This window comes from Crocuta crocuta, unplaced genomic scaffold (assembly GCF_008692635.1).
Source record: "Crocuta crocuta isolate KB4526 unplaced genomic scaffold, BGI_CrCroc_1.0 scaffold190, whole genome shotgun sequence".
Lineage (NCBI taxonomy): Eukaryota > Metazoa > Chordata > Mammalia > Carnivora > Hyaenidae > Crocuta > Crocuta crocuta.
The window spans coordinates 8,605,385-8,631,128 of NW_027527955.1; the positions used below are offsets into that span (position 1 = coordinate 8,605,385).

Consider the following 25,744-nt stretch of genomic DNA (forward strand, 5'->3'; position numbering starts at 1 on the left):
GAGCCCAGACCTGCCCCTCCCCCGCGGGCGGGGCCGGGGCCAAGGGCAAGGCGCGGTCTCCCCTGGCTCCGCGTCTATCACTTCTCCGTCGGTGTCCTTTTCTTCTGGAGGACCATAAAGTACGTCGTCCAAGTGGCCTAACTGGTGGGCAGTAAACTTGGCTTCCCAAATGTTCCTGAGGACTCGCAAAAGGGAAACAGTTAGGTAAAGTGCATCTCAGTTTCGGTTTTTCTATCTCAGGAGCCAGAGTTGGTGCAATTAAAAAAATGACATTTTTAAAACTCTTATTAATTTGCCAGTGTTAAAGTGGTCTTTTTAAAAGAATATTATAAAGTTGCACCTTAAACACCTTAAACCTTGTTTTCCAGTACACTGAGAAAAATGTGAATACAGTTTCCCATTTGCTTCTCTTTTACACAAAATATACCATTTTACAGACAAAAGTAGTGTGTGGTAATAGAAATCAGAACATAGTGGTGGCTTCTAGGGAGGCAGTGACTGGAAAGAGGCACCAGGAAGCTTGAGGGGTGTCAGATGTGTGGTTAGCTGGGGTGTGAGTTACATGATCTATTATGCACTTGTTAAAATGCACCCAACTTTAAGATCTGTGCATTCCACTGTAAATTTTACCTCAATTTTTCAAACAATACAGTATTTGCAGGTCCTTGAATCTATCACTTAATCTTTGAAAAGACTGCACAATTCCTTGATTATCAGAGTTATCAGAGGTTGTCTGAGTACCAAATTTGCTAAGTACTTATCTTGTCCAATAATTAATACTATCAGTACTAATTCAGTCCATCCAGGGTATCACTGATAGAATCATCTAGTCCGATACCCATCATCAACTCAGGTTGGAATTTCTTTTCAAATACGTATCACAGTCTTTGGCATTTTTGAAAGCAAGAGCTCAATGTAAAAGGTGGGCTTTGGAGTTACAGAAAGCTAGGATTAGTTCGAGCCCTACCTCGGTAACCTTGGCAAATACTTAATCCCTCCTTTCCCCCACCATAAAAGGTATATAATAGGTGTACTGACGTGTGGTGATTAAGTGAAATATACAGAAGGCAACTGGCTCTGCATAAATCTTTCAGACACACAGTCTCCCTAGAAATCCACCCTTGGAATTGAGGGGACCTAAATCCAGGTACAAGTGGCTGGATCAATGTGCTTGATACTTTGTAAATAACAGCCGTATTGAGATACTTGATCATTTCTGTCTTAATTAGAATTCTTGCCAAACTGTGTTTGTCTTTATTGCACACTTAAGGGTATAATCTTTTCTAAATGAAGGCAGCATAGGCATGAAGGGAAAAAAAAAACACCTCTCAAAAAGAACAGTGATATGGTCTTGTCGGGATTAACTAAAACAAGCTGCTGTCAAGGTATCTTTAATTCTCTTTCTGGGTCAGTTGACTGGTCTAGAAATTTTGTGCAAATTGTGTAAAATGTATTCGCAATCTCGACAGTGTCCTTTATACACATGGAGAGATTTTTATTTGCTCTGAGAGGAAAGCTGTAACTGACTCATGATTATCAGGACTCAAGGAAGAAGGCAAATGACCCAATTTTCACACTGTAATAACAAGATCTTACATGTGTGTTAACCCGATTTCTGGAGAGCGTCCCACGTCATGGATATGCCCCATGTCATGGAATTTGGTAAGACACAGAATCTCAGGCTGAGTCCTGGCAAGTCTCGTTGAGAAACCTCTTGGGCATATGGTAAGGGACAGACTGAAGTTTGTGAGTCAATTCACGACACATCATAATCCAAAAATCATTCAAGTATTCAGCTAATACTTAACTAGGAACCTGCCATGTACAATCACTGATCTAGGCCAGAAAAGATTTAAAAGATTCAGTTATGTGAGTGTTTGAGCTTGAAAGAAACCCAATTCCTCTATTTTCTTATGGCTTCAAGACAAAATAGAGTCGTGTAAACAGGATAATTACTATTACGGAGTTTAGAAAGAGTCGTATACTGGAAACAGATTTTTCTAAAGCAGGTTGGAATGAGGAAAGTATGATTCTGATAATTGGGGTGGAGATGGAAAAGTGAATGGGAAAGAGTTAAGAAAGGGAAGCCTGCACAGTCAAAGGAAGTATGCCCCAGGAATAGGAAGGCGCACCCCTCATGCTGTTCCTCTAACCCAACAGCCTTCCACTCACTGACAACCTCTTGGTCCTTGTGAGCCTAGTTTACGAGGCTCTTCCTCTCCCATGAGAACTAAAGGCTCCTCCTTCTGTCATGCACAGCACGGTACCTGTACCCTTTCCATGACACGTACTTCATTCCATCTTGAATGAAGGTTGTTTACATGTCTATTTCCCTAACTCGGCCACCCTTGTAAAGGCAGAGACTATCTTATTCATTTTGCTTCCACCCCCCACTGGTGGCTCACGCAGTTCCTCACACAGTGAATATGGATTTTTAACAAAAAAAATTTTTATTGAATTGAATGAGAGATAAAGTAGGATAAATGGAGCCAGGTTATAAATAGGTATATACATGAGAGTTCATTCATTCACTTACTATTTATTGAATGCTTACTGTGTGCCAGGTTCTGTTCTGAGCTCTGAGGATATAGCCACAAACACACCAGACAAAAAGTCTCTCCCCTGTGGAGCTCACACTCTAGATCTGTCTTGATAAGGGATGGGCTTAGCGATAAATTCACATCAATTCAACCGTAACTAATGGCCAAAAAGCAAAAACAAGACACACATTTAAACAGTTTAATTACTGGTGTTATAAATGTCTACTGTTGCTATGTAGTTTTTATGGTCTATTGTACTTACTGTTTTCATACCCAGGTAACACTCTACAGGGATTCTAATTCTAAGACTATACAAAGAACTTCACTGGCAATTTAAGAGAGTTTCAGGGATCATTCTGAGCATGCCTGATTTCATTCTGAGGCACAGTCTTTAAAAATCTAACCGGCTTATGAGGCGCAACTCTACTGTACCAAAATGAAAATGCTGATATTGCTGGGCGGAGCATGAGAATGGCCACCTGACGAATCCATGTCTGGTCAGGCGAGTCTGGTTATAGGGAACCAATATTTGGAGAGATGGTACATTCACGTGAATGCACAAGGTCAGTCAACAGTGAAATTCACATCATGAATTAAAAAAAAAAGTTCATGAGCCATTTCCCATTCTTTTAAAGAACTAAAACAGTTAAGATCTTGAGGTCAAAAATAAAGAAAAAAATTGTAACGTACTGGCTTATTCTGATTAAAGGTTTATCATTTTCATATGTTTTTCAAAGAGTATTTTAAAAAGAACACCAAGTTAAGAAAAATCATTTACAAGTTTTCCAGTAATTTTACTCTATATACATTAATTCCAATCATTTAACCCTGAAAACAAGCTTCACTTGTACAATGTAAAAAAATTTTTGACAGTGACTAGAAAAATTCCATTATTGAAAAGCTACAAATTTATGCTCCTAAGAGCAAAGTTAGTAAAGCAAAAATAATAAGTATACCAGTGATAAGCACCAAGATGAATTTTTTTTTTTGCATTTAGGGCCTGATTGGTTGTATTTAAACATAACCTCGACCAACAGAGGACCAAAATAACATCTTATTTGGCAACAAAAAAAGGGGGAGATGGAAGGGATCAAAAATACACATACAGAAATCTAGAAACCGTGAAGAATGCCCACTTTAACAGTAAAATCAATCATACCTGTTTTCTAAATAATGTGACACTTGCAAAATATATTCATGTCACTTCTCTTCCTCTTAGTTCACTTTGTACAATTTAGACTGCTCCATTTTTGTTAATGTGTTGCCACACAAATGTAAATAAATATGTTGAACTGTGGGAGTTTGCTGTGATGAATCCAAATTGTAAGAGCCAGACCCAATAGCTCAAACAATCTTAGTTGCAATTCACTCCAACTGCTGAAACAGACTATTATTTACCTTTGTAATTTCTGAGAAACCTTAGCGGGAGGAGACATCATGTGTGTAAGTGTCTGTAAGTGTGCATAGGAACATGCGTGTACAAGAGTGCCAGGGAGTGTGAGTATGCCCCAGACACAGGAGCGCCACACAAACAAGTTCACACAGTGACCTGAAAGACATGGGCAGCCAGACACTGAGTTCCCCTGAAACACACCGGAGGGTGAGCAGTGAGGAAATGAGGGAATGTCTGTCATCAGAGGACAGAATGAGCGGCACGTTGGGAAAATGGACATTCCCATAAAGCTGGAGGATGCGAAGTGGCAACAGCCACTTCTGTGGGCAGGGATCAGATGGGGTCTGGCTGCAGTGGGATGATCCCTGCAACTCCCCAAAGGGCATTCGTGGTGGCCTCTGCAGGGGCCCTCCACCTCACTCAGTGACGTCTTAGGGATCCCAGAGCGTGAGCCCGGGTCTCCCCGCCTGCTGGTCACAATAGGTCTCTCAGTGCAGACACTATCCCTTCTGGAGGCTTGGCCAAAAACCGTCCCTACTTCCCACTTTTGACATAGTCTCAGAAGGGGGTCTCCCTGTGTCCCTGAGGGATCCCTGAGTTTGAGGTAATGCCAACACACCGTACACTGTCTAGCAGTGACACGTGAAGTCCGGCGGTGCGTTTTAGAACTCAAGCAATCTACTAGCCAGTTTCTGTTATCGCGGTAATACTTTTTAGTGAGATAAATTTCTCTACGCAACTTCTAATATATGGGGTAAAGAAAAAAAATACTGCTGGGAAATGAAAGATTTTTTAAAGTTCAGTGTTGAAACTCCTTAAGAGAAGGAAAAGGAGACCGATTACGGGTCCATTTTCTACGTTCCTGTCCTTGGCTTTCCAGGTCAAAGAGCAACAAGGTTCCTGTTAAGCTACTTAAAGGTTCTCCCGGCCCCTCCACCCACACAATCCTAGGGAATTCCGGAGCCCTCTAAGTTCCAAATTCGTAATCATATCTCTGGGCGTGTCTATACAGCTCATTAATTCAGTTTCAAAATCTACTGCATTTTTAAAACAAAATGACATAGTTGCATTCTTTAAATGCCAGCTATGAAATCATTTCTTGGGGAAAAAAACCTAGTCAGACTATATATACGTAAGTCAAATACAATTCTCTCCTTTTTTCAGGTGTCTGCTGAAGACAAGCTTATAACCGCTTCTAAAGAAAAGCCCTCACTCAGAAGAAGCCTCGCGTGGCGATCTGTGGTTTCAGGTTCCGCTCCCGCGCTGCCAGGTCCTACACTGCACTGTACGTAGGACTTGCTCCATGACCCTCTCCCATAACGGGCACACTCGATACAGAGAAAAACTTTGTTTATAATTCAGGGAATTTTAGTCACACCAGAAAAATGATCTAACCTGTCCAAACACGCAGCGTCTTCCCCCATTCTTCCCTTCGTTAAAAACTTCCCTTCTTTAAAAAATCAGATTTGAGGATCAAGTTAAAATTCACCATAGAAGGTTCTATACAGCTGTAGCATGATTTCAAACTCACTGTGGCATTCAGTTTTCTGTATTTTCCTATATTTATCCTAAGTAAACTTCCGGGACCATAATATTTGGGAGAAATTAGAAGGGTATTCTATTATGGTGTAAAGTTCCAGAAATTCTCAGTTCATCAAGGTTTACTCTGAGCTGAATGTCATACAACCTCTACATGATACAAGTATATGGACAAGAAGTATTTTAAATACAAAACCCTTAGCTCTGTGTCATAAATAAATTTGGATAAAACCGCAAGCCTTCCACTGAATCATCTCGGCAAAGGTGGCCCATCTTCTCTGCAAGCAGCAACCTAGGAATCAAGGGAAAAACCACAATCATCTGTCCATTCGGAAACACAAACAGAGTTGTAAGGAAGAGCAAGGACTCGCTTACCTTTCCTTAGCCAGGAGGACAGACATTCCCACCAGCTTAGCAAACTCTTCTGATGTTAGGGATCCCTTTTCTGAAACCTAACAGAAACACAGCAGGAAAAAAATGTGATAATTTGGCCACCTAGGTGCTAACCTAGGGAGAACGTCTACCATTATACTCAGGAAATAATATTCTGAATTGCCTAATAAAACTCAAAGAATATTCAATATAGATCTAAATTTTCTTCACTAATGCTCAATTCTACAAATGTGGAAGAACCCAGAACAAATACAGCAGAGCCTAAAACATCATGAAGCCCTCTAGAAAGTTACAAAGGCACTGCACTAAACCCCAAAAATAACTCTTGATATTCTGAAAAGGAACATATAACAAATTCTAGTGGAGTGCATACTGCATGTTCCAGGAAAGGAGCTTACAATACATGGTAAAAATATCCTATAGTCTTGAGGTTTTCATCTGGTTTAAAATAAATGTAATGAATTTGAGTTATTTAAATTAAACAGGCTCACCACAGAGGCCATGAAGGCAGTAATATTTCAAGTCTCCTAATGAGTAATAGCAGCAGTTTGGCCAGTAAGATCCATCTAAACTACAGTTGCTTTTAATATTTTTTGAAGCAATTATTTCATAAAACAACTTGTGATGTTTTATAATACTGTTTATAATACTGTTTACGTATGTGGTACTAAAAGAAAAAGTTCAATCAAGGGTAAATTCTGATGAACAAAGCTAAAAACCTGTCCACAAGACTGAGCTTCGAACAAAAAGATAACACCTCACTAATTCTAATTCTCCTTGGCAAGCTTCAAAAAGCTTTAAAAGTATCATTTTGATTAGTATTCATTCACTGTTAATAATAGGTGTTTTTAATTGGGTCTACAAACATTACTTTTTAGAAAAATTAAATTCAAAAGGAAATCCTGTTTCTCAAGTTGCTAAGGATTCAGGTCTTGGTGGGCAGACTAATGAGGAAACTGGGTTCACATACTGTCTCCAAGGCTGAGGCCACCATTTCCTCTTCCTTGTGGGACTGAAGCTCAATCACCATGACGCCACTGTCAAAAACTCGGAGCCTAAAAACCGCAGATGGGAAAACCAAGCTGTGAATATCTAGGATCTTCAACCACTAAGGAGGTGCAAATATCCTGTACTTTCTTCTATGCCCGGGCACGCAGGCAGTATTAACACAAAACAGCATCTAAAATGTAACAACCACAGGCAATTATAGCATAACTGAGAAGCTCATGAATAAATACAGTTAATAACATTATGAACTGGAATCCACAGGCTAAACAAAATATGTCTGGCACTTTTGTTTTTTTAATCTGAAGGGAGGAAAATATAATTCACGACTGAACATCTGTAGTTTTAAATCTCCAGAAACGAGCCCAGGATGTCTAGCAGAGGGGCTGGGTATTATGACCTCATAGGGGAGCCCGCATTCTTATTTCACTGCCCCCAAAGCAACAAGCGTTGGCCCACTCGCCCCTCAGGCCATGTACAGCCCTGATAAGGAGGGAAGCTGGAGGACAGGTGAATTGTGGGCACGTGGGAGATTCCCAGAGGGGCAAGGGGCTGGCTCACCACGCACAGACCTGTGCGGGCAGACCCGGCAGGGTTTTCCTGTCTACTGTGTGAGGAGCGGTGGCTGGACTTGGCAAGCTTCCTGCAGAGGTTCTTTTACCTGAGTGGTAACTGTAGTGCTTCCAGCATCTTGCATGCATTCACTAAATCTTCAGGTGAGAGCAGCTAAGAGGAAAAGAAACCCGGTTTATACTACAGATTAATAGAGTGATGCTACAGATTAATAGAGTTCAAGGCCCATGGTGGGTGTGGAGTCTATTTTTTTCCCCATTTAAAATAAATAAATAAATAATCACTTATCAAGGATTTTACGTGGCTTAATCGCCATAAGGCAAAAAGGATTAACAAAGGAGCAAAGCAGTGCTATCCGACAGAAAGCAATGCAAGCCGTATATGTAATTCTAAGTGTTCTAGTAGTCATATTAATAAAGTAAAAAGAAACAGGTGAAATTAATTTCAATACATGTATTTTATTTGAGCCAATAAATCTAAAACATGAACATATAATCAATATAAAAATTATTAATGAGATAGTTAACATTTCTTTCTCCTCTACTGAGTCTTCTAAATCTGGGGTGTAATTTACACTTACAGCACATCTCAGTTTGGATTAACTGTATTTCAAGTTCAAAGTCGTCACATGTAGCTGGCTGGCAGCCACCCTTCCAGACTCATGCAACCTTAAAGAATCAGCCCGCCTTGGTGGTTGGCATGTACAGCTTTGAGTCACAGGCCCAGTCTGGGCCCAAATGCCGGTCAAACCTGTGTTTCTAGGTGCAGCCTTGGTCAAATCATTTAATTTCTGGAAGCCTCAAGCTCCTCATCCTCATATTATCCCCAAGATGGGGACAGTAAAGACGCTGCCTCACTGAGGTCCTGGGACGATAAATGAGGTAATGTGTGCAGAGTGCTTGGGTAGCCAAATTAAAACAGAGCAGAGGCTTCCCTCGTGGACCTGGGACTGCCGGGGGTGGGTGCCTGAGAGATGTAGGAGTTCTCCGCACAGAGGTGACTGCTGCCGCCACAAAACCGTTTGACTGAAGGGCATGAAGAGCACACGGACCCCACACCCGTGGGCGTGAAGGGGCGATGAGAGTTGAAGAGCAGCCGCGGCTGACTCAGGGCCGAAGGCAGAGGGCAGCTTTCCCTCTGTTTCTCTACAGGCAACCTGAACCCACCCAGCTTAGTCCAGACTGTCACAGGGAGAAGGCATCATTCATGACCTTGCTAATCACAATACACACATAGAATATTAAAGCCAGAAGGTATCTATCAGTCCAAATCCTTGTTTTAGAGGTAGGAAAACCGAGTCTCAGTGACGTTAAGTAAGCTGCTCAAGGTCACTCAGCACGCCACTGGCAAAACCAGGAGAAGCATGTGCCTCCTAGATCCCCAGGGCAGGACAGCGTTCTTGTCACTGCACTGTGCTGCTTCTCAGATGGTTTTGATATTCTCAACCCTTCCTCAAATTGTAATCACTGTAGGGGAACTTGTATTATATTAAGAAAGTCTATATTTAGTTAAAAGAATATCTACATGTTCTATTCTTACCTCCATTCCACGAGCTCGGTTTACTAAACAGTACACCTCTGTAAGTGACATGATTCCCCCTCGTTCCTGTTAACATATGAAATTTAAAAAGTATTATAATTCACACAGGTTAGCATTTCTTAACAGAAATCATAAGCAGAGTGAAATCAGGATTCATAAAATTTCCCAAGAGGCGTTTTAAAAACTAAATTCGCACACAGGAAAACCTAGTCAGATACCATGACCCATTTCAAATTCAGTATTTGGACTTTTGCATCATTATTAGTGTTTCAACATTTACATAAATGAAAAGAGGGCCTCTACACCAAGTTTCAAAAAGTATATTTAAATGTTTTGAATTATTACAACAAGTGAAAAAATTATAGAATTAAATGGGAATATCACCATTGTAATCCTTAATGAAGTAACAGATCTAGACAGTGACTGTTAGTGGCTGCTAACATCACAGAAAAAAAGACAAACAGAGATTCCGTACCTCCTAATGGAAACGCACAGCACCCTCTATGAAATATCCAGCAGGAAAAAAAAAAAAGAACTTCTAGATATAACTACCAGTCTACAGGGAATATATAAGGCGGGGAAGGATGTTAACATACAAGTCAGCCAGATCCAGACTCTAAGACACTCTATAAGAAAAATCATTCATTTCTTCAATAAATATATTTTATGGGAGAGAAAAAAAGAGAAGGGGAAATCCAAGGAATTAAAAAAAAACAACAACAACAGAAAACCACCCGGGAGGCAAAAGAACCAACTAAAATGTATCCTAATTTGAACAAACTAACTATAAGAAAAAATGTGAACAGTAAGAAGATATTTGATTACGTTGAAAATAATTTTTAATTCTTAATTTGTGAAATGGGATTATAATTATATTAAAGGCATCTTTATCATTGTAATTACATACTGAAAACTTCACAGATAAAATGATGTGATTTCTGGGATTTGCTTTAAAATAAGATTTTTAAAATGTTCATTTGTTTATTTGAGAGCACATGTGCATGTGCCCGTGAGTAAGGGAGGGGCAGAGAAGGAGAGAGACAATCACAAGTAGGCTCTGCACTGTCAGTGTAGAGCCCTACACGGGGCTCAAACTCCCCAACTGTGAGATCATGACCTGAGCTGAAATCAAGACTCAGGACACTTAGCTGGCTGAGCCAACCAGGCGCCCCTGCTTTAAAATAATTTCGAGTGGACACTGTTTACAGATAAACATAGATGATGGGTATGCAGGGATTCATTATATTATTCTCATTTTGTCATGTTGGAAATACTTCTTAATATGAGTGCTTTAATAAGTAAAAGTTGGATTGCCTGACTCATGTTAGAAGATATATCTGCATTATGAAATTATTAACAGTACACTGTATGTTCCGACTAGATATATAGAAATATATGGAAACATGCAGAGATCATGTTTCCTTTTGAAAATAAGAGATAAGAAAAACTTCGTATCAAATGGGTTTAGGAAGTTACAGATTATCTGAAGTGGAAACTGAAAATAATTTGCATTTTGACAAAAAAACCACTAATTTAATATTCCTGAACAACAAAAAAAATGCCATCTTGGCTGAATAGTAACCATACAATGAAAGAAGTTAAAAATTTCTGACCACATGGATGTAATTTAACACAACCGAAAGAGACCACTCAGGTTTTGTGTTACCTCCAGTGGCGCCTGCAGTATCCCAGCCAGCTGTCTGGCCAGCTGCATGTGGTACTGTGTGCCCGAGCCGCACGTCTCCCTGGTGACCGGGTTAGCTATCCCCATGCTCAGCAAGTAGGATTTAAACCTGATGGTCTATAGTAAGAGGAGAAAATGTACAAAAAGACTAATAAGAAAAAAAAAAAAGACTAATAAGCAGGATTAGTCTTCCCATCCCAACATTTGAAATCTTTCTATCGTAAATTCAATCCTACTCAATTCTATCTGTATCTACCCATTTCTTCTACTGTGTTTCGATAGTGTGGATTCTAAGAAAGTGGATTTCTAGTAGCTCCCTGCGTGAAGTGAATTCTTCTTCTTTCTCCCATCTTGACATCTCCTACTCCACTGAACTCACAAGTTTGGTGTGAGAAGAGGCTAGGGAACAACTATGCTGTATTTAATGCCAACCAAATGATAGAGCCAAAAACTTAGAAAGGGCAATGGCCGTGACCAGATTGTTCTGAAATTTACTGAAACAAACATCCAACTTATGGATATGTATAAAACCCCACTCCTTCCACATTTTAATCGTTCTCTTTTCCACACTCCAAAAGAAAGTACTGAAGTATCCTTTAATCCTACTATAATCAACAAAGTTTTTATGGTTGACTTTTTCTTTAGCACTTTCATATATTTGCAAGTCCTAAAAGAAAACTATATTAAGAAAGAAACTGCTAAACCACTGAAACATCACTGTGTTATTTCTGTAACCTGGTATCTAATGCCTTAAAAAGCAACCAATTTACCTCATCTTCTGTGATGTCACCTTGCTTGTCTTTAATCTTATTAGCAATTGATTTTGATAATTCCACCATTTCCTTAGCCTGTGAAGAGAACAGTAAAAGATTGGAAAAAAAAAAAAAAAGTCCCCAAAGTGTCTGCTAACAAAACAATTTCAAAAATTGTATCAAAATTGGTAAGAATTTAATAGGTATAAATTACATATACCTTGATCATTAACTTGCTGAGGTCTTCAAAGGCCTGAAATGAGAAATGAGTTTTTGTTGGAATATAAAGAATCAAGATGTTTTAAAGCAATGGAGCACTCTATTTTCTTCCCTTTGACCAAAATTTATGAAAACTTCTTACAAATATCAATTTATAGAAATATTTATATAATAAGCCTATCTTATTCTAAGGATTCAGTTTAGCTAAGAAACTGTAAATTCTTCAAAACAAACTGCAAAAAATAGCCTTCAAATTTTCAAAGAAAAATGTTATTACTGATTAAAAACACAAAAGGTGACATAAGTACTAAATCATTCAGAAAGTATTATTTACTGTGCTTTCCCATAAGTAAGAGAATATGTCACTGGTTTTTGCCAAAACCATTTCCTGACAGGAGGGCCAGAATCAAGGGCATTGTAAAGCTTTCCTAGTTGAAAATGGCAATGCACAGCTGCCAGAATACTTCTGTAGGCACAACAATTTTGGCTTTAATAGCAGGTGTGATTTAACTGAAACTCAGCCTCTAAATACTGAAGAGTTTATACTTGTAGCTTTGGATGTAGTGGGTATCACAAAAGGAAAACAGCCAAATACCACCAAAATACACCTAAATAAAACCCATCAATTGTCCGATTTACTACAATGACTATCCACTTCAAAGGCCTCTTCAAACTTTAATCAGACATTTTTATAGTAAGTTTATTTCATATCGCCAAAAATACACTTCCAATGAAGAACATCTGCCAACTGATGTGCACAGATGTTATTTTTGAGCCAATTAAGCAACTTCTCATTAACTGAAGAATCTTTTGGTTCATACAGAATAATGGTCAACAGATTCTGATTAGCCCACGCCCATCTTAATTACATGCAGAAAAGCATCCCCCATCTGCAAAAAGGGTTTTACTGAAAGAATAGAGTGTTGTGTAAGATTCTTATGGCCAGACTTGCTAAGGCTAATACTGAAAACAAAGGGGAATGTGCACACACCTAACAGGAATTTCCTCAGATAAACAAAAGGCTTAAACGTTGGATTCTTATCAGCAACAACCAGCAGATGCAGGAAACCTTTTGTGGGAAACTCTGGGCACCAGCTCTGAAACTAAGTTAACGCTAACATTCAAATGGAGGGCAAATCACACCCCAACGTAGTTTTCAAAAATAAAACATCACAAACACTTTACACACTTCGAGTTTTACTTTCAATATACAAAATAATAGATTTCCTAGAGCTGGAGAGGGAACACTAATAAGGCAACATCTTTAAAAAATTTTTATACGGTAAATCACTTTATTTACTAGGTTACATTTTCATGGAAAAAATGTGTTAAAAGTAATAGTGAGTCCACACAGGATACGTAAATTAGCCCTCTTGCTTACAGTCCGTAAAAGATAAATACAAATATTTTAGTGTCTTAGAAGAATTATCTATATTTTAAGTAATCGTAAAACACAAATGAAATTTTCCTCACTTCTATCTGTATTATTATTTTAAAATTAAAGGAATTAGCCAATTATCCAAAAAATAGGCAGAAAAACTACCTACAAGAAAATTAAAGCAATGTACAAATGCAAAACAGATGCATTTGCCCTTTCTGTTATTTTATCCATCAGTTTATAGAACTTTCTATCCTCTACCAAGTCCACAGTCAAATTTCCACTCCAATGAAAAATAAAATGGCATCTGCTTTAAACGTACCCTCCTATGCTGATTTATAGCATTATTTCTTGTTTTCAGTCAGTACTTTGGTTATTAGCTTTAGTGACTATTAATATATTCTTGAATATTCTGTTTCAGTTTCCTTGATTTTGCACCTTTACATACTCTGTTCCCTCTACCTGGATCCTCTTATCTCCGCTAGTCCTCTGTTAGTGCCTGCTAAACTTTCAGGCCTTGGCTTCCGTTACTTCTGCTAACACGACGTCCCTGAACCCCAGAGATGTCAGAGGCCATATGACGTGTTCCTGCTGCAACCACCATTTTCTCTAACACAGCATTTCTCCCTCTGTAGAGCACGCCTGTTTGCTTGCCTGTCTGGTGCATCATCGCAGTATCTAAAACCTCAATCTGATGCAGGGCTTGCACAAAGTGGAGAGCAAGGACTACCTGCTGAATAAATCAGTGACCTGCAATGAGAGAGCACAATGATGGGACTGAATCCTTTGAGCTCTGCAACTCCGTGAAAATTAGATTGAATCACAATAGCGTTTCATAAATTAAGAAAAACATTATTTTGGGTTTTTAAGTTAAAAAATATTTTTAAGTTTATTTATTTAGAGAGAGACATAATGAACAGGTGACGGACAGAGAGAGAGAATCCCAAGCAAGCTCTGCGCTGTCAGCACAGAGCCTGATATAGGGCTTGAACTCATGAAACCGTGAGACCGTGACCTGAACCGAAGTCTGATGCTTAACGGACTGAGCCACCCAGGCGCTCCAAAAAAACAAAACAAAACAAAACAAAACAAAACATTATTTTGAACACCAAATTAGTATGGCACCATTCAGAAAAATATTAATTCAAAATTAGTTCACTGCTCCATGCCATCTCTAAAAGTATCACACAAAAGGATGACAATAAATGTCACTGAAAGAGGGCAGTGATAGCACCTTCTGAATGACAGAGAGAGTGGCCATGATATAGTAGACTATGCTGGTCTGCAAATCAGAAGACCGAGTGCTCATAACCCTGGTTCCGAATCTAGTCACTAACTCTGAGACGATTACTTCTCTGGATAGTAAAAACCCCTTTAGTGCCAAAATGCTGGAATTTTATGAATTTAAAGATTCTGGGAAGATGGTGGCCATGGCAGCATAGTTTTTTTTAATCTCTCCAAATCCCAACATAAAAACAGACAGGTCAAAACCTAAAATCTATAGTCAGCTTGTCCTAAAAAACTAAATGACAAAATAGCTATAAAAACCTCAAGATAGGGGTGACTGGGTGGCTCAGTCTGTTAACGCATCTGACTTCAGCTCAGGTTGTGATCTCATGGTTTCTAACTCGGGCCCCACATCAGGCTCTGTGCCAACAGTGCAGAGCCTGCTTGGGATTCTCTCTCCTTCTCTCTCTGCCCCTCCCCTGCTCACACTCTATCTAAATAAATAAATAAGCTTTAAAAACAAAAAAGCTGTTTAAGGAAAAAAAGAAAGAAAAATAGCAACAGCAAAGCATCAATGAGGCCAAATGCCATACATAGTTTTTATGAGAAAAAAGAAAATAAGGAGAATAACATTACAGACAATGAAAGCAAGCCAGAATGTACATGTTCATAGATTAGATCAAAATTTAACCTTTTATTTCAACATGAACTAGAAGATGTTTTTTTTTTTTAATGTTTTATTTATTTCTAGGAGAGAGAGAGACAGCGTGAGCAGGGGAGGGTCAGAGAGAGAGGGAGTCACAGACTCCGAAACAGGCTCCAGGCTCTGAGCTGGCAGTCAGCACAGAGCCCGACGCGGGGCTCGAACCCACGAACCGCGAGATCATGACCCAAGCGAAAGTTGGACGCTTAACTGACTAAGCCACCCAGGCGTCCCTAGAAGATGTTATTTCAACATGAGCTCGAAGATGTTAACAAAATGACACAAGCCATGAGTCGACAAAATAAATCACAAATGAGGCAACAGGGTTCATGAAAAAATTTTTAAAAAATCATTTCAGAAATAATGACCACATCAGACAGAATGCAAAAGTGAATAAACACAGCAGATAGCAAGTATCTTAAGAGAAACAACAGGTTAAAAAGAGGAAAATTTTCTAAATGAAACAAATGAAAGCGATAAGGGTTTGAAAGAAAGTCGCAAGCAGTAAAGTCAGGCAGTAGCTATGACATAGAGCTAACAGGACTCTCAGAGGAAAAAAAAATCAAAACAACTACTAAAAATTACAAAACTGGAAAAAAAAAAAAAACCCTGAAATTAAAAGAAACAACTTCTGGAACTTAATCCTGAAAGCATACTGTTAACAAACCAGAATGACTAACACATCAACACATTCTGCTAAAATTACTGGGCTTTATTTAAAAAAGGGCAGGGGGAGACTTTGGGCATTTACGATAAATACTGACTTTAAGGTGACGATGAATTAGATTAGCCTCAGTCTTTGACAGCAACACTTCATGCCAGACACAAAACTGAAAGTAACTGATTAAAGGCACTCAAGGATGGGGCGCCTGGGTGGCTCAGTCGGCTGAACGTCCAACTTCGGCTCAGGTCATGATCTCACGGTTCATGGGTTCGAGCCCCGCGTTGGGCTCTGTGCTGACAGCTCAGAGCCTGGAGCCTGCTTCAGATTCTGTGTTTCCCTCTCTCTCTGACCCTCCCCTGCTTCATGCTGTCTCTCTCTCTCAGAAATAAATAAAACATTAAAAAAAATTTTTTTTTAAATAAAGGCATTCAAGGAAAGAACACGCGAGCCAAGGATTTTAACTTCATGTATGAGGAATACAAACATGCCAGAACTCAGGGAATACTGTTCCATGAGCACTTTCTGAAAAATCTGAGGCCAACATCAGAACTGGTGGTGTCAGTTGCTTGTAAAACTGGGGCCCACTGAGAGCTGGAAGGGAGAGAGTACACCTAGTGAGTGGCTCGAACTTCAGATACTGCCTATTGATTTTTAAAATTGGGAATAATGGGGAGTTCACATAGACACACACACACACACACACACACACAATCTTTTTGAAACCTTTAGTCATTATTTGGTAGGAAGTATCAGTATGACCTCATGAGGCACTTGTACTCAAAAAAAACCCATCCAAACAAACAAAGAAACCTAGCTCTTTAGACTATAAAGGCCTACAAATAAATAAAGATCAGCGCAGCAGACATAGAGTCCTAGCAGGCAGACTGCAGTTTTAAAATACAATTTACCACTAAAACAAAACAAACAGAGCTTCTCAGGTAATGACTGACTACAGATCTTGGGCAGGAAACATACAAGATGGTCTGGAACTTTGTCATGTTGAACAGTAGGGAAGCTATTAGGGTCCACCAGTCACATCAGAAATGCTCAGGAGCCAACTCGAAGAGGCTCCCACTGGCCAAAAATGGGATAATGTGGGCTTTAAACGTGATAATAATTGCAATTGATTGAAACCCATCAAATATGTTACAATTTGTGAATTCACAATAATACGTAAAAAATTCTAATGAGTTGCCATTGGAAGATGAGGAACTAATTTATTATGCTGATGACAAAGAAAAAGTCACTTATCTTGCCTTGTACGAACTGTAACACTGAGTAGTCAGATAGATGAAGGGAAGCATCTCTTCAAAAAGTATTCCAACTAAAAAATAAAAAATAAATCCTAGAACACTGCCATTTGTCACCACCAATGAACCGAAAGATCAATGCACCGCACACGAACAGCTGCCGACATCATCAACAGAGACATGATGTGCCTCCTGAGGGAAGAATACAGTATGATCGCTAGTTTCACCAAAGGGATCAAACAGAAGTCTGATCAAGCTTCTGATCCAGCTGCCAATTCTCGGGAAATACAGAGCCAAGGAACATATACAACGTCACCATAAATGTGAGATCACCAAACCTAGACCATGGGCACTTAATAGGCCAAATGACCTTGGTTTCTCAATGATAATCTCTATTTTCAACTTAGTGGGCCCAGAATTGGTACTATGATGGTTCATTTTAGGTGTTGACTTGATCGGATCACGAGGTTCCCAGGTTTTTGATCAAACCTGGGATCAAACCTGGGATTGATGTGTCTGTGAGGGTTTTTCCGCATGAGGTTCTGAAATGGTAGACTGAAGCCCACAACTGCCCTCCTCAATGTGTGCGGCTATCACCCAACCCACAGAGGGCCTGAAGGAGTTTGAAAGGAGAACTCACACTTTCTTAAGCCTGACTGCTTAAGCCAAGAGAGCAGTCCTACCCTGCCCTTGGATTGGACCTAAACCATCAGTGCTCCTGGTTTGCAGGCCTTCAGACTCAGATTAGAATTTATATCACTAACTTTCCTGGGTCACCAGCTTGCAGGTGGCAGATTGTGGGGTTTTTCAATCCCCACAATCAAATGAGCAATTTCTTACGTTAAATGTCCTTGGGGGCATCTGGGTGGCTCAGTTGGTTAAGTGTCCGACTTTGGCTCAGGTCACCATCTCACGGTCTGTGAGTTTAAGCCCTGTGTCAGGCTAACAGCTCAGCCTGGAGCCTGCTTTGGATTCTGTCTCCTTCTCTTTCTGCCCCTCCCTCACTTGTTTCTCTCTCTCTCTCTCTCTCAAAAGTAAATAAACATTAAAAAAAATTTACATGTCTGTGTGTGTGTGTGTGTGTGTGCGCGCGCGCGCGCACGCGCAGAAAAACGTAAGAATATAAAGGTATATATTGACATCTACGTCTATATACTGATATCTATATACCTCCTATTGGTTGCTTCTCTGGAGAATCTTGATTAATACAGGTATTCAATAACTGCAGTTTAGACTTTAAGCGACTGACATACATCTTTGAAATTCTATGAACAGCACTAGTCAATGGGATTTAACTTATAAACTATTATTATAAACTAAAGAATTACTTCATTGAGTAATTTCATAAAAATCCAAGACCATCTTTCTATAAACACAGGAAAACAAATGATATGTTCAGATGTATTAACTGCAGAATCTAATATGCATAACTGGTTTTCTTAATTGGAGTTCTTTCCCTTGCACTTGAACTTCCTCATATATGATGAAGGTTCAGAAACGTGAGGCACATGCTCAGGGTTGTTCTCCCAACGGACATAATGTGCTGGTTCAAGCCATTCTCACTATCTCTGCGTCTGGTCCTCGAGTGGCCATCAGCATCAAACTGTGTGGTATCGAGCCAGGTGAACAGCCACAGAACAGCATTTTCCCCTCAACAAGTTAACCAAGCATCCAAAATAATCCTACAGAGGACCCTGAATTCATTAGCAGTATTCTCCGCTCAATTCCATCTAGACTTTAAAATTTATTCACGACAACCCACCAGGTTTTCTAACATCAGAGAAAACAAATTTGTACTTTGTTTTTATTTCTTTTTGGAAAAGGTTTTTAAAACATGTTTTGGCTAACTTATGCCAACCAGAAGAAGACCTGGAATAAGAGACTGTGGCTTCAGGCAAGCTAAATATATTCCAATATACAGACTGGAATTAGTCACGGGTACATCGAAAAGAATAAACACAAATAGCTGAAAGACAGCTGACCGGAACTTATGTTAAGAGTTACCTCAGAAATGTTTTTGTCAGTTTCTTTCCTTTTTTCTTCCAATTTCCTTTCAATGCCTACAATTCCTACAGCCCTTATTCTTCCTGGCTGTGAAACAAAAGTGGAAAATAAAGCATACAAAATAGGAAGGACACAGTCTTTTGCAACCCACCACAATGTGTTTTCAATGGCGGGAAAGGACCCACAAAGAACCAAAGAAAAACAGCATACAATTACATCTAGTTTCCTTTCAAAACATTTGTCAGTTTCTTGTCATACACAATGATCTTCATATCAACATTTAAAAAAACTGTATATACAATAATAAGTGGCATAATATACTGTGTATTTTAGATAGAAAGAAACTCATTTTTGTTCTTTGGTAAACTATTATATAGGTGTCATATTTAAAAGGGTCTCAAACGTTCAAGAAATTACGGTTAAAATTCTGGTATTTGACAGTTATTATACAAAGTACTTTCACACATTTGTTTGAGTGTCCACAGTTGGTGGTGAATTTAGACTGGTCTGAAAAACATCACCCAGAGGCACTGTCTGTTCTCTGTGCTATACTGATTAGGAAGAACAGAAGGTAGTGAATGGAATCTAACTTCTACCACCTCAAGAATTACTCTGGTAAGTAGTCATTTATTTTTCTAAGTATCTACTGTGTGCAGAGCACTAAATTAAGTTCTGTGAAAATAAATGTTTAACCAGGGTATCATGATTTTGTTTCTTGCAAGTTCTATAATCATAGAAATCTTTTCCCTTAATGAAGATGCAAGTTCAGAACTGAAAACACTGGGTTAAAAAACAGTTTCAACAATACCTGGGGTCCTCTATTTGTTTGTAAAGCCTGGGAAACTGGCATATTCTCCCATCTTCTCTGTGTCATTTCCTCAGATAAACGCCTGTAAAACTGTTGCACACATACATACACTTTAAATGAGTCAGTCAGGTTATAGTATCCTTGTACAAATTATTACTTAACATTTTTTTAGTTGAGAGGTCTGTTCAGTCCTCTGCAACAAGCCTAAAATTCTCAGAGACATCAAAAGAAACCAAAGGAAGTTCTTTTCTTGGATCAGCTTCAGAAAGCACAAAGGAAAAAAAAGAAGAAAGAAACTGACCTTCTATATAGAGTGAGCTATTCTCAACAAAGAGATGACTGACAATGAATAAATAGACTTACTTTAAACAATCCTGCATATGTGGATTGTTTTCAATCTATAGCAAAACAGATAGAGTGCCAAGAAAAATATACAACCATTACCCGTGAAGGAAGCAGAAAATAATTTGTCTAGTTAAAATGTGAAGCCAGAAATGAGAGCCAAAATATCCCTACAGTCACAGAAAATCAACTATATTTTTTAACTACAGTGAACATGACTATATTTAGTCACTATATTTGCTTAGTGCCTACTGTGTGAGGAGCACTGGGTGAGGTGCTATAGGAAAGAAAAAACCCTATAAATAATTTAGGATATCGATGGGGGCAATAAACATACCCTTGTAAATGTCTGAGGAATACTTGTATAGTCACTTACTAATCAGAACCTGTAAAGTATCATATCATGCAGTAAGTAGGTAAGTGATTAGATCTGTGAAGTCAGCAGAGTCCATGAAGACTGCCTGATTTAAGGCTGATGAGCTATCAGATACCAAGATAGTTTACCATTTCACTGCATTATACCAAACCACCTCCTTAACCAAACCGCTGAAAAGTTTACTAGCGGCCGAATGGCCTGACTTAGCATATTGCCAGCTTCTGCTTTTTCCTTGTGACTACACCCTCCTGCTGCTTCCTGTTCCCACTGGAACCTAAACTTCATTTTTCTACTGATAATGCTTAATCTATTAGAAAAAATTTGTTGTAAAAATATGGTGAAACCTGGTATGTTGTACAATATGGATTTCCATCATATTAACAAACAACAAAAATACACACAAGTACACGTTTCTAGTCCAACTTTATGCATACAAAAGCTCACCTCAATCTGGCCGTGTTCTTTGAAGGAGAGTTTGATGTAGGAGTTCTTACTACTCTGGAAGGGACCAGGTTCTTTGTTAGGTGGCGCTGGGTGAAGATGAACCACTATTTTGGCACTAAGGAATAAGTGTAATGAATTTCATCACCTTTTAAGAATCACTAATTCTATTTTCATAACTTTCAATATATTTCAGTTCACTTTTAAAATTCATGGAGAACATGTTGTAAGGAATTCCTTTAAATTTTTTTATTACTTCAGTATTAATGAACCTTTCAAAAAGACCTCTACTTACAATTTACAAGCTATGAACCAAAAAGTTCAAGTGACTAGTTCCATAGACGAATTAAAAAGGTGGTTTAAAAAAAAAAGTTCAAAACAAGTTTGCAAAATTTGGGATAGTTCATTACTTTGGTTTATGATTAGGGTTTTCCATGCAGAGTCATCCCCAGAGATTACCGGGGGGCCTATAATTTCTGCCAAAGCATACTACCTTGCTCATTTAAAAACAAAAGGTGAAAACTTATCTGTATAAAACCGGCCAGCTGACATTTTGTTAAAACTCCATCCAAAACTAACATTCTACGGTATATAATATTTGGAAAATGTCACTCAATCAACAGCATGACCTAGAAAATAATCCAACATCAAAAGTAATTCTCAAATGCTGCTACTCCAGAAACACAAACTACCATATCTTTATAACCACCAGTATCTTCTATGCTATTAAAATCACCACTATGTTTGTTCAGTTTTATAAGCCTTTTATCCTCTTTTTCCCCAACCTGCTCAATAAACAATCTTCTTCCACAAATTAGCAAAACCAAAGTACTCAGTCAAAATATCTCGGATATTTAGCTTTTTGTCAAGGGAAACCCAATAAAGAGTTAAAGACTATGATAGAAAATGAAGTTTAAAAATCCCAAAGTCGGCATAAAAGATCAGGCCAGTTTTTAAGTATATTCATTTCACAGGTCATTCAATTATCATATTTCAAGTTGAAAAACCACCAAAACAAAGAAGCATCTTGGGTTATGAGATGTTTGGGGTTTTAAAAAAAATTTTTTTTAAGAGATAGAGAGCACATGCATCTGGGAGGGGCAGAGGGAGAGAGAGGAGAGAGGAGAGAGAAGAGAGGGGAGAGGTGAGAGGAGGTGGGGGGGAGAGGGAGAGAGAGGGAGGGGGAGAGAGAGAGAGAGAGAGAGAGAGAGAGAGAGAGAGAGAGAATCTTAAGCAGGCTCCATGCTCAGCACAGAGCCTGACACAAGGCTCAATCCCACCACCCTGGGATCATGACCTGAGTCGAAATCAAGAATCAGATGCTCGACTGACTGAGCCATCCAGGCGCCCAGGTTATGAGATATCAAAATGTGAAACTATATATATACATCTTTGAATCAATGAAATATGGTAATTGCTTGGTGGGAGGAGCTGAGAACTAAAGAGAATATTTGAGAAAAGTTAATCTGGCATATTATTAAGTTCTTCTTCATTGGACATGCTTAAAAATAAGACACTAAAGGGCAAGTAAATATTTTAAATATTTTTGTTACAGTTTAGATTCCCTTGGTAGACAGCAGAAGAAAATTCAAATGATCTGGAACATCTTAAAGTTTTACTTTGTAGAACCTAAGTAATATATACAAATATTGGATCATTGTGTTTTACACCTGAAAGTCATACAATGTTGTATGTAATTATACCTCCATTTGAAAAAGAAGCCCTTAAAGAGATGGAGAAAAATGACAAGGGGAAAAATAGAAATTAGAGAAATGGCCTACTCTAAAAATCTATGTCTTTATTAATCTTTTTGAAATGTTGGTCAGTTTCTTTTATGTCAAATAAGCAATCTTTCATGCTAGCTACATTATAATTAAAGTACACATTGCATTTCCAGTGAAGGTCAACATCCACTTAAGCTCTACTGAAGTTAACTATACTAACGCTCAAGATGGGCCCCCGTGGGGTAAAAAAAATTATCAGCAATATTTGCTCATAAGCTGCCCTCAATTACATGTACTGAAAATATATACCCAGAATTTTTGATGTACTTGATTAAACAGAAACATTTTAACATGTGGCTTTAACCCAGGGTGATCACATGTCCTGGTTTGCCCAAAACAGTCCCCATTTTATGCTTCCTTGGTCCAATTATAAACAGCACCCCTATTACTTTTATAAATGTCCCAATTTGGACAATAACTATTATGATACTTTTATTTAACACTGATATCTGAAAAAGTCAAAGTAGAGAAACTTAATGCATTATCATCTAGAAATGGGAGTAAGGGGCACCTGGTTAGTTCAGTAGGTTAAGCGTCCAACTTCCACCTTGATCATGATCTCGCCACTCGCGAGTTTGAGCCCCAGGTGGGCTCTGTGCTGACAGCTCAGAGCCTGGAGCCTGTTGGGATTCTGTGTCTCCCTCTGTCTCTCAGTCTCTCTCTACTCCTCCCCTACTCACGTTCTTTTTCTCTCTCAAAAATAAATAAACATTAAAAAAAATTTAAAGAAAAAAGAAATGGGAGTAAAGTCAGTCATTTTTCTCAGATGAGTCCTTTCTGATTTTAAGTACTACATACACAGACATGCAAAAGCAAATGTTTGTGGAAATACATGCAATCACAGCTGGTTGACATTTATTTATTTTGACTCAAGGACATTATATAGCAAACCTCAGTACTTGATTTGTGCTTTAAGAATGACTTCCACTTATCCGTGAGTTTAATGTAGGAAAACATCGTCTTAGGGGAGCTCCTGACCAATGACTACTACTTATAAAGCCCCAAAACACAATCATTAGAGTCACTCCCACAGGGGCAGTCATGGCACAGCAATATATCTACCAGGTTAATAATAACAGCTTGACTGGAAGGAGTTTGCGAAGAAAGACTGCAGTATATACACCTCACCTTTTCCCAATTCCAGCTGCCTGTTCTTCAATGAACACAATGTGGGAAAGAGGAATGGCCATGCAGCACTCCTAGGAGGAAATCAAAAGAAAATATGACTCTTAAGACTCATCAGAGGGGCACCTGGGTGGCTCAGTCGGTTAAGCGCCTTACTTCAGCTCAGGTCTCTCAGGTTCATGAGTTTGAGCCCCGCATCTGGCTCTGTGCTGACAGCTCAGAGCCTGGAGCCTGCTTTGGATTCTTCCTTCTCTCTCTGCCCCTCCCCCACTCACATGCGGTCTCTCTCTCTCTCTTAAAAATAAACATTAAAAAAAAAAGACTCAACAGAAATCCTTGTTTTATAGTATTTAATACAGCATTACATACCTTTAAGGTGCTTAATAAAAACAATTTTAAAAATCATGATTTTATTCCTTAGTAAACTGAAGGAAAAACTGAATGGAAACAGTACTGTGGTGGCATTTTGCTGCATGGAAGAACACTAGAGGTTGGAAAGAAACTGTAACTACCTTTGTTTTTTACAGTAGGCACATCTTTTTAAAAGCAATTATTTGTATGAAAACATTTTATATATAATATATTTTTAAATGGAAGTCAAAAAAAGCAGAACAGGTAAATCAAAATAATCTGAAGGAGTGTGCTGTATGGGTGATTTTTTTCCCTAATATTCTATACTTCACTCATCATTTCTTCTAGAAAATACTGATGTAGCTTCCCTTCATTAGTACATTTAGTTTTAAGTTATTATAAATGACTGGCATTTAATAGGTCTAAGGGTTTCTAAATTAGCCTCTTTATTTGACAATCAAAAAACTAAACTAAGATTAATTTACAAATATATGTTTTCAGGACATCTACCCTTCCAAAAAAGGTTTCTTTCCTAAATGTACACTTCTTTTAAAAGAATTAGGCCACATTAACAGTTCTAGGGTGTGCCTTTCCAACAAGGTCAATATCCCCACAAAGGGAGCAAAAACGGATTCTTGGGGGCTAAAAAGAGTCAGATTTTGCAATCGTTAGAGGCCTTTAAAGAACCTCAGTACAGTATATAGTTTGCCTATAAAATTAAAATGTCATGGTAGAGGGGGCAGCAATTATGAAAATAACACAGATTGCTTATTTTACTGACAACACTGAAATTTACACACACACACACACACACACACACACTTTCAATTAAAGCTCTTTAGAATAAAAATAGCTTTATACACATAACTTGTTCTCCCTGGAAATGAAAACACAGGGAGGTTTCTCCTCTTGCTGAATGACCTTGAGGCCATTCTTCTCAGTATCTAGGTAAAAGCATGTACTTCCCAGCAGACCCATCCTCCGGATTCTCAGTCAGGAAGGTTGTTTTGAGAACCCTTGACAACAGGTGGGAGAAATACTGCCATTACACACAGAACATTCAGGTATACGGTAGGTTCTGACTGGTTTAAAAACAGAGTGACCCTGAGTCTCTCTCTATTTAGCAACTACAGATTTTTCGGAGTTGAATGAGGGACAACCCCTAACTCCTCTATCTGCACTCCATTCAGAGAGATCATATGAGACACACGCTTTGGACATTATGAAAATAGAAATTAAAAAAATTTTTTTTCATGTTTTACTATTTATTTTAGAGAGAAAGAGAGAGCGAGAGAGAGAGTGTACAAGCAGGGGAGGGGCAGAGAGAGAGAAGGAGGCTCCAGGCTCTGAGCTGTCAGCATAGAGCCCAACTTGGAGCCACAACTCACGGGCTGTGAGATCATGACCTGAGCAAAAGTCAGATGCTTAACTGACTGAGCCACCCAGGTGCTCCGTGAAAATGGAAATTTATTGCATCTATTTAGCTTTGACAGAAAGAAAGAGAGAGAGAGACAGACAGAGAGACAGAGAGACTTCAGGGATTTAAAACCTAGAATAGATTAAAAAACCCAAAAATACCATTATCTTACATGATTTTTCTGATCTCTCCAAATCAGTCGATGTGTACTAAGAAGGAGGGTCCCAGCATCAAATT

The 25,744-nt window shown here is 38.7% G+C and overlaps 1 protein-coding gene across 1 annotated transcript; it reads right to left on the reverse strand.

Annotated features, from left to right (window-relative positions):
* Positions 1 to 2,427: 2,427 nt before the first annotated feature.
* Positions 2,428 to 25,744, reverse strand: VPS36 (vacuolar protein sorting 36 homolog). Its single transcript, XM_077752583.1, has 13 exons — positions 25,680 to 25,744; positions 23,743 to 23,813; positions 20,834 to 20,948; positions 19,672 to 19,761; positions 18,864 to 18,950; positions 11,639 to 11,671; positions 11,437 to 11,514; positions 10,649 to 10,783; positions 8,983 to 9,048; positions 7,532 to 7,596; positions 6,836 to 6,920; positions 5,848 to 5,924; positions 2,428 to 5,764 (listed from the first exon to the last, which is right to left on the reverse strand). The coding sequence occupies exons 2-13, from the start codon at positions 23,802 to 23,804 to the stop codon at positions 5,671 to 5,673; spliced, it is 987 nt and encodes a 328-aa protein (XP_077608709.1). The 5' UTR covers positions 23,805 to 23,813; positions 25,680 to 25,744; the 3' UTR covers positions 2,428 to 5,670.

Coding starts and splice junctions, on each gene's coding strand:
- VPS36 (XM_077752583.1), bottom strand. CDS start 23,804: ATGGCCATTCCTCTTTCCCACATTGTGTTCATTGAAGAACAGGCAGCT. Junction 11,515..11,638: donor TCAGCAAGTTAATGATCAAG/GTATATGTAATT, acceptor TTCTCTTCACAG/GCTAAGGAAATGGTGGAATT. Junction 5,925..6,835: donor TGGCCTCAGCCTTGGAGACA/GTATGTGAACCC, acceptor TGTTTCTGTTAG/GTTTCAGAAAAGGGATCCCT.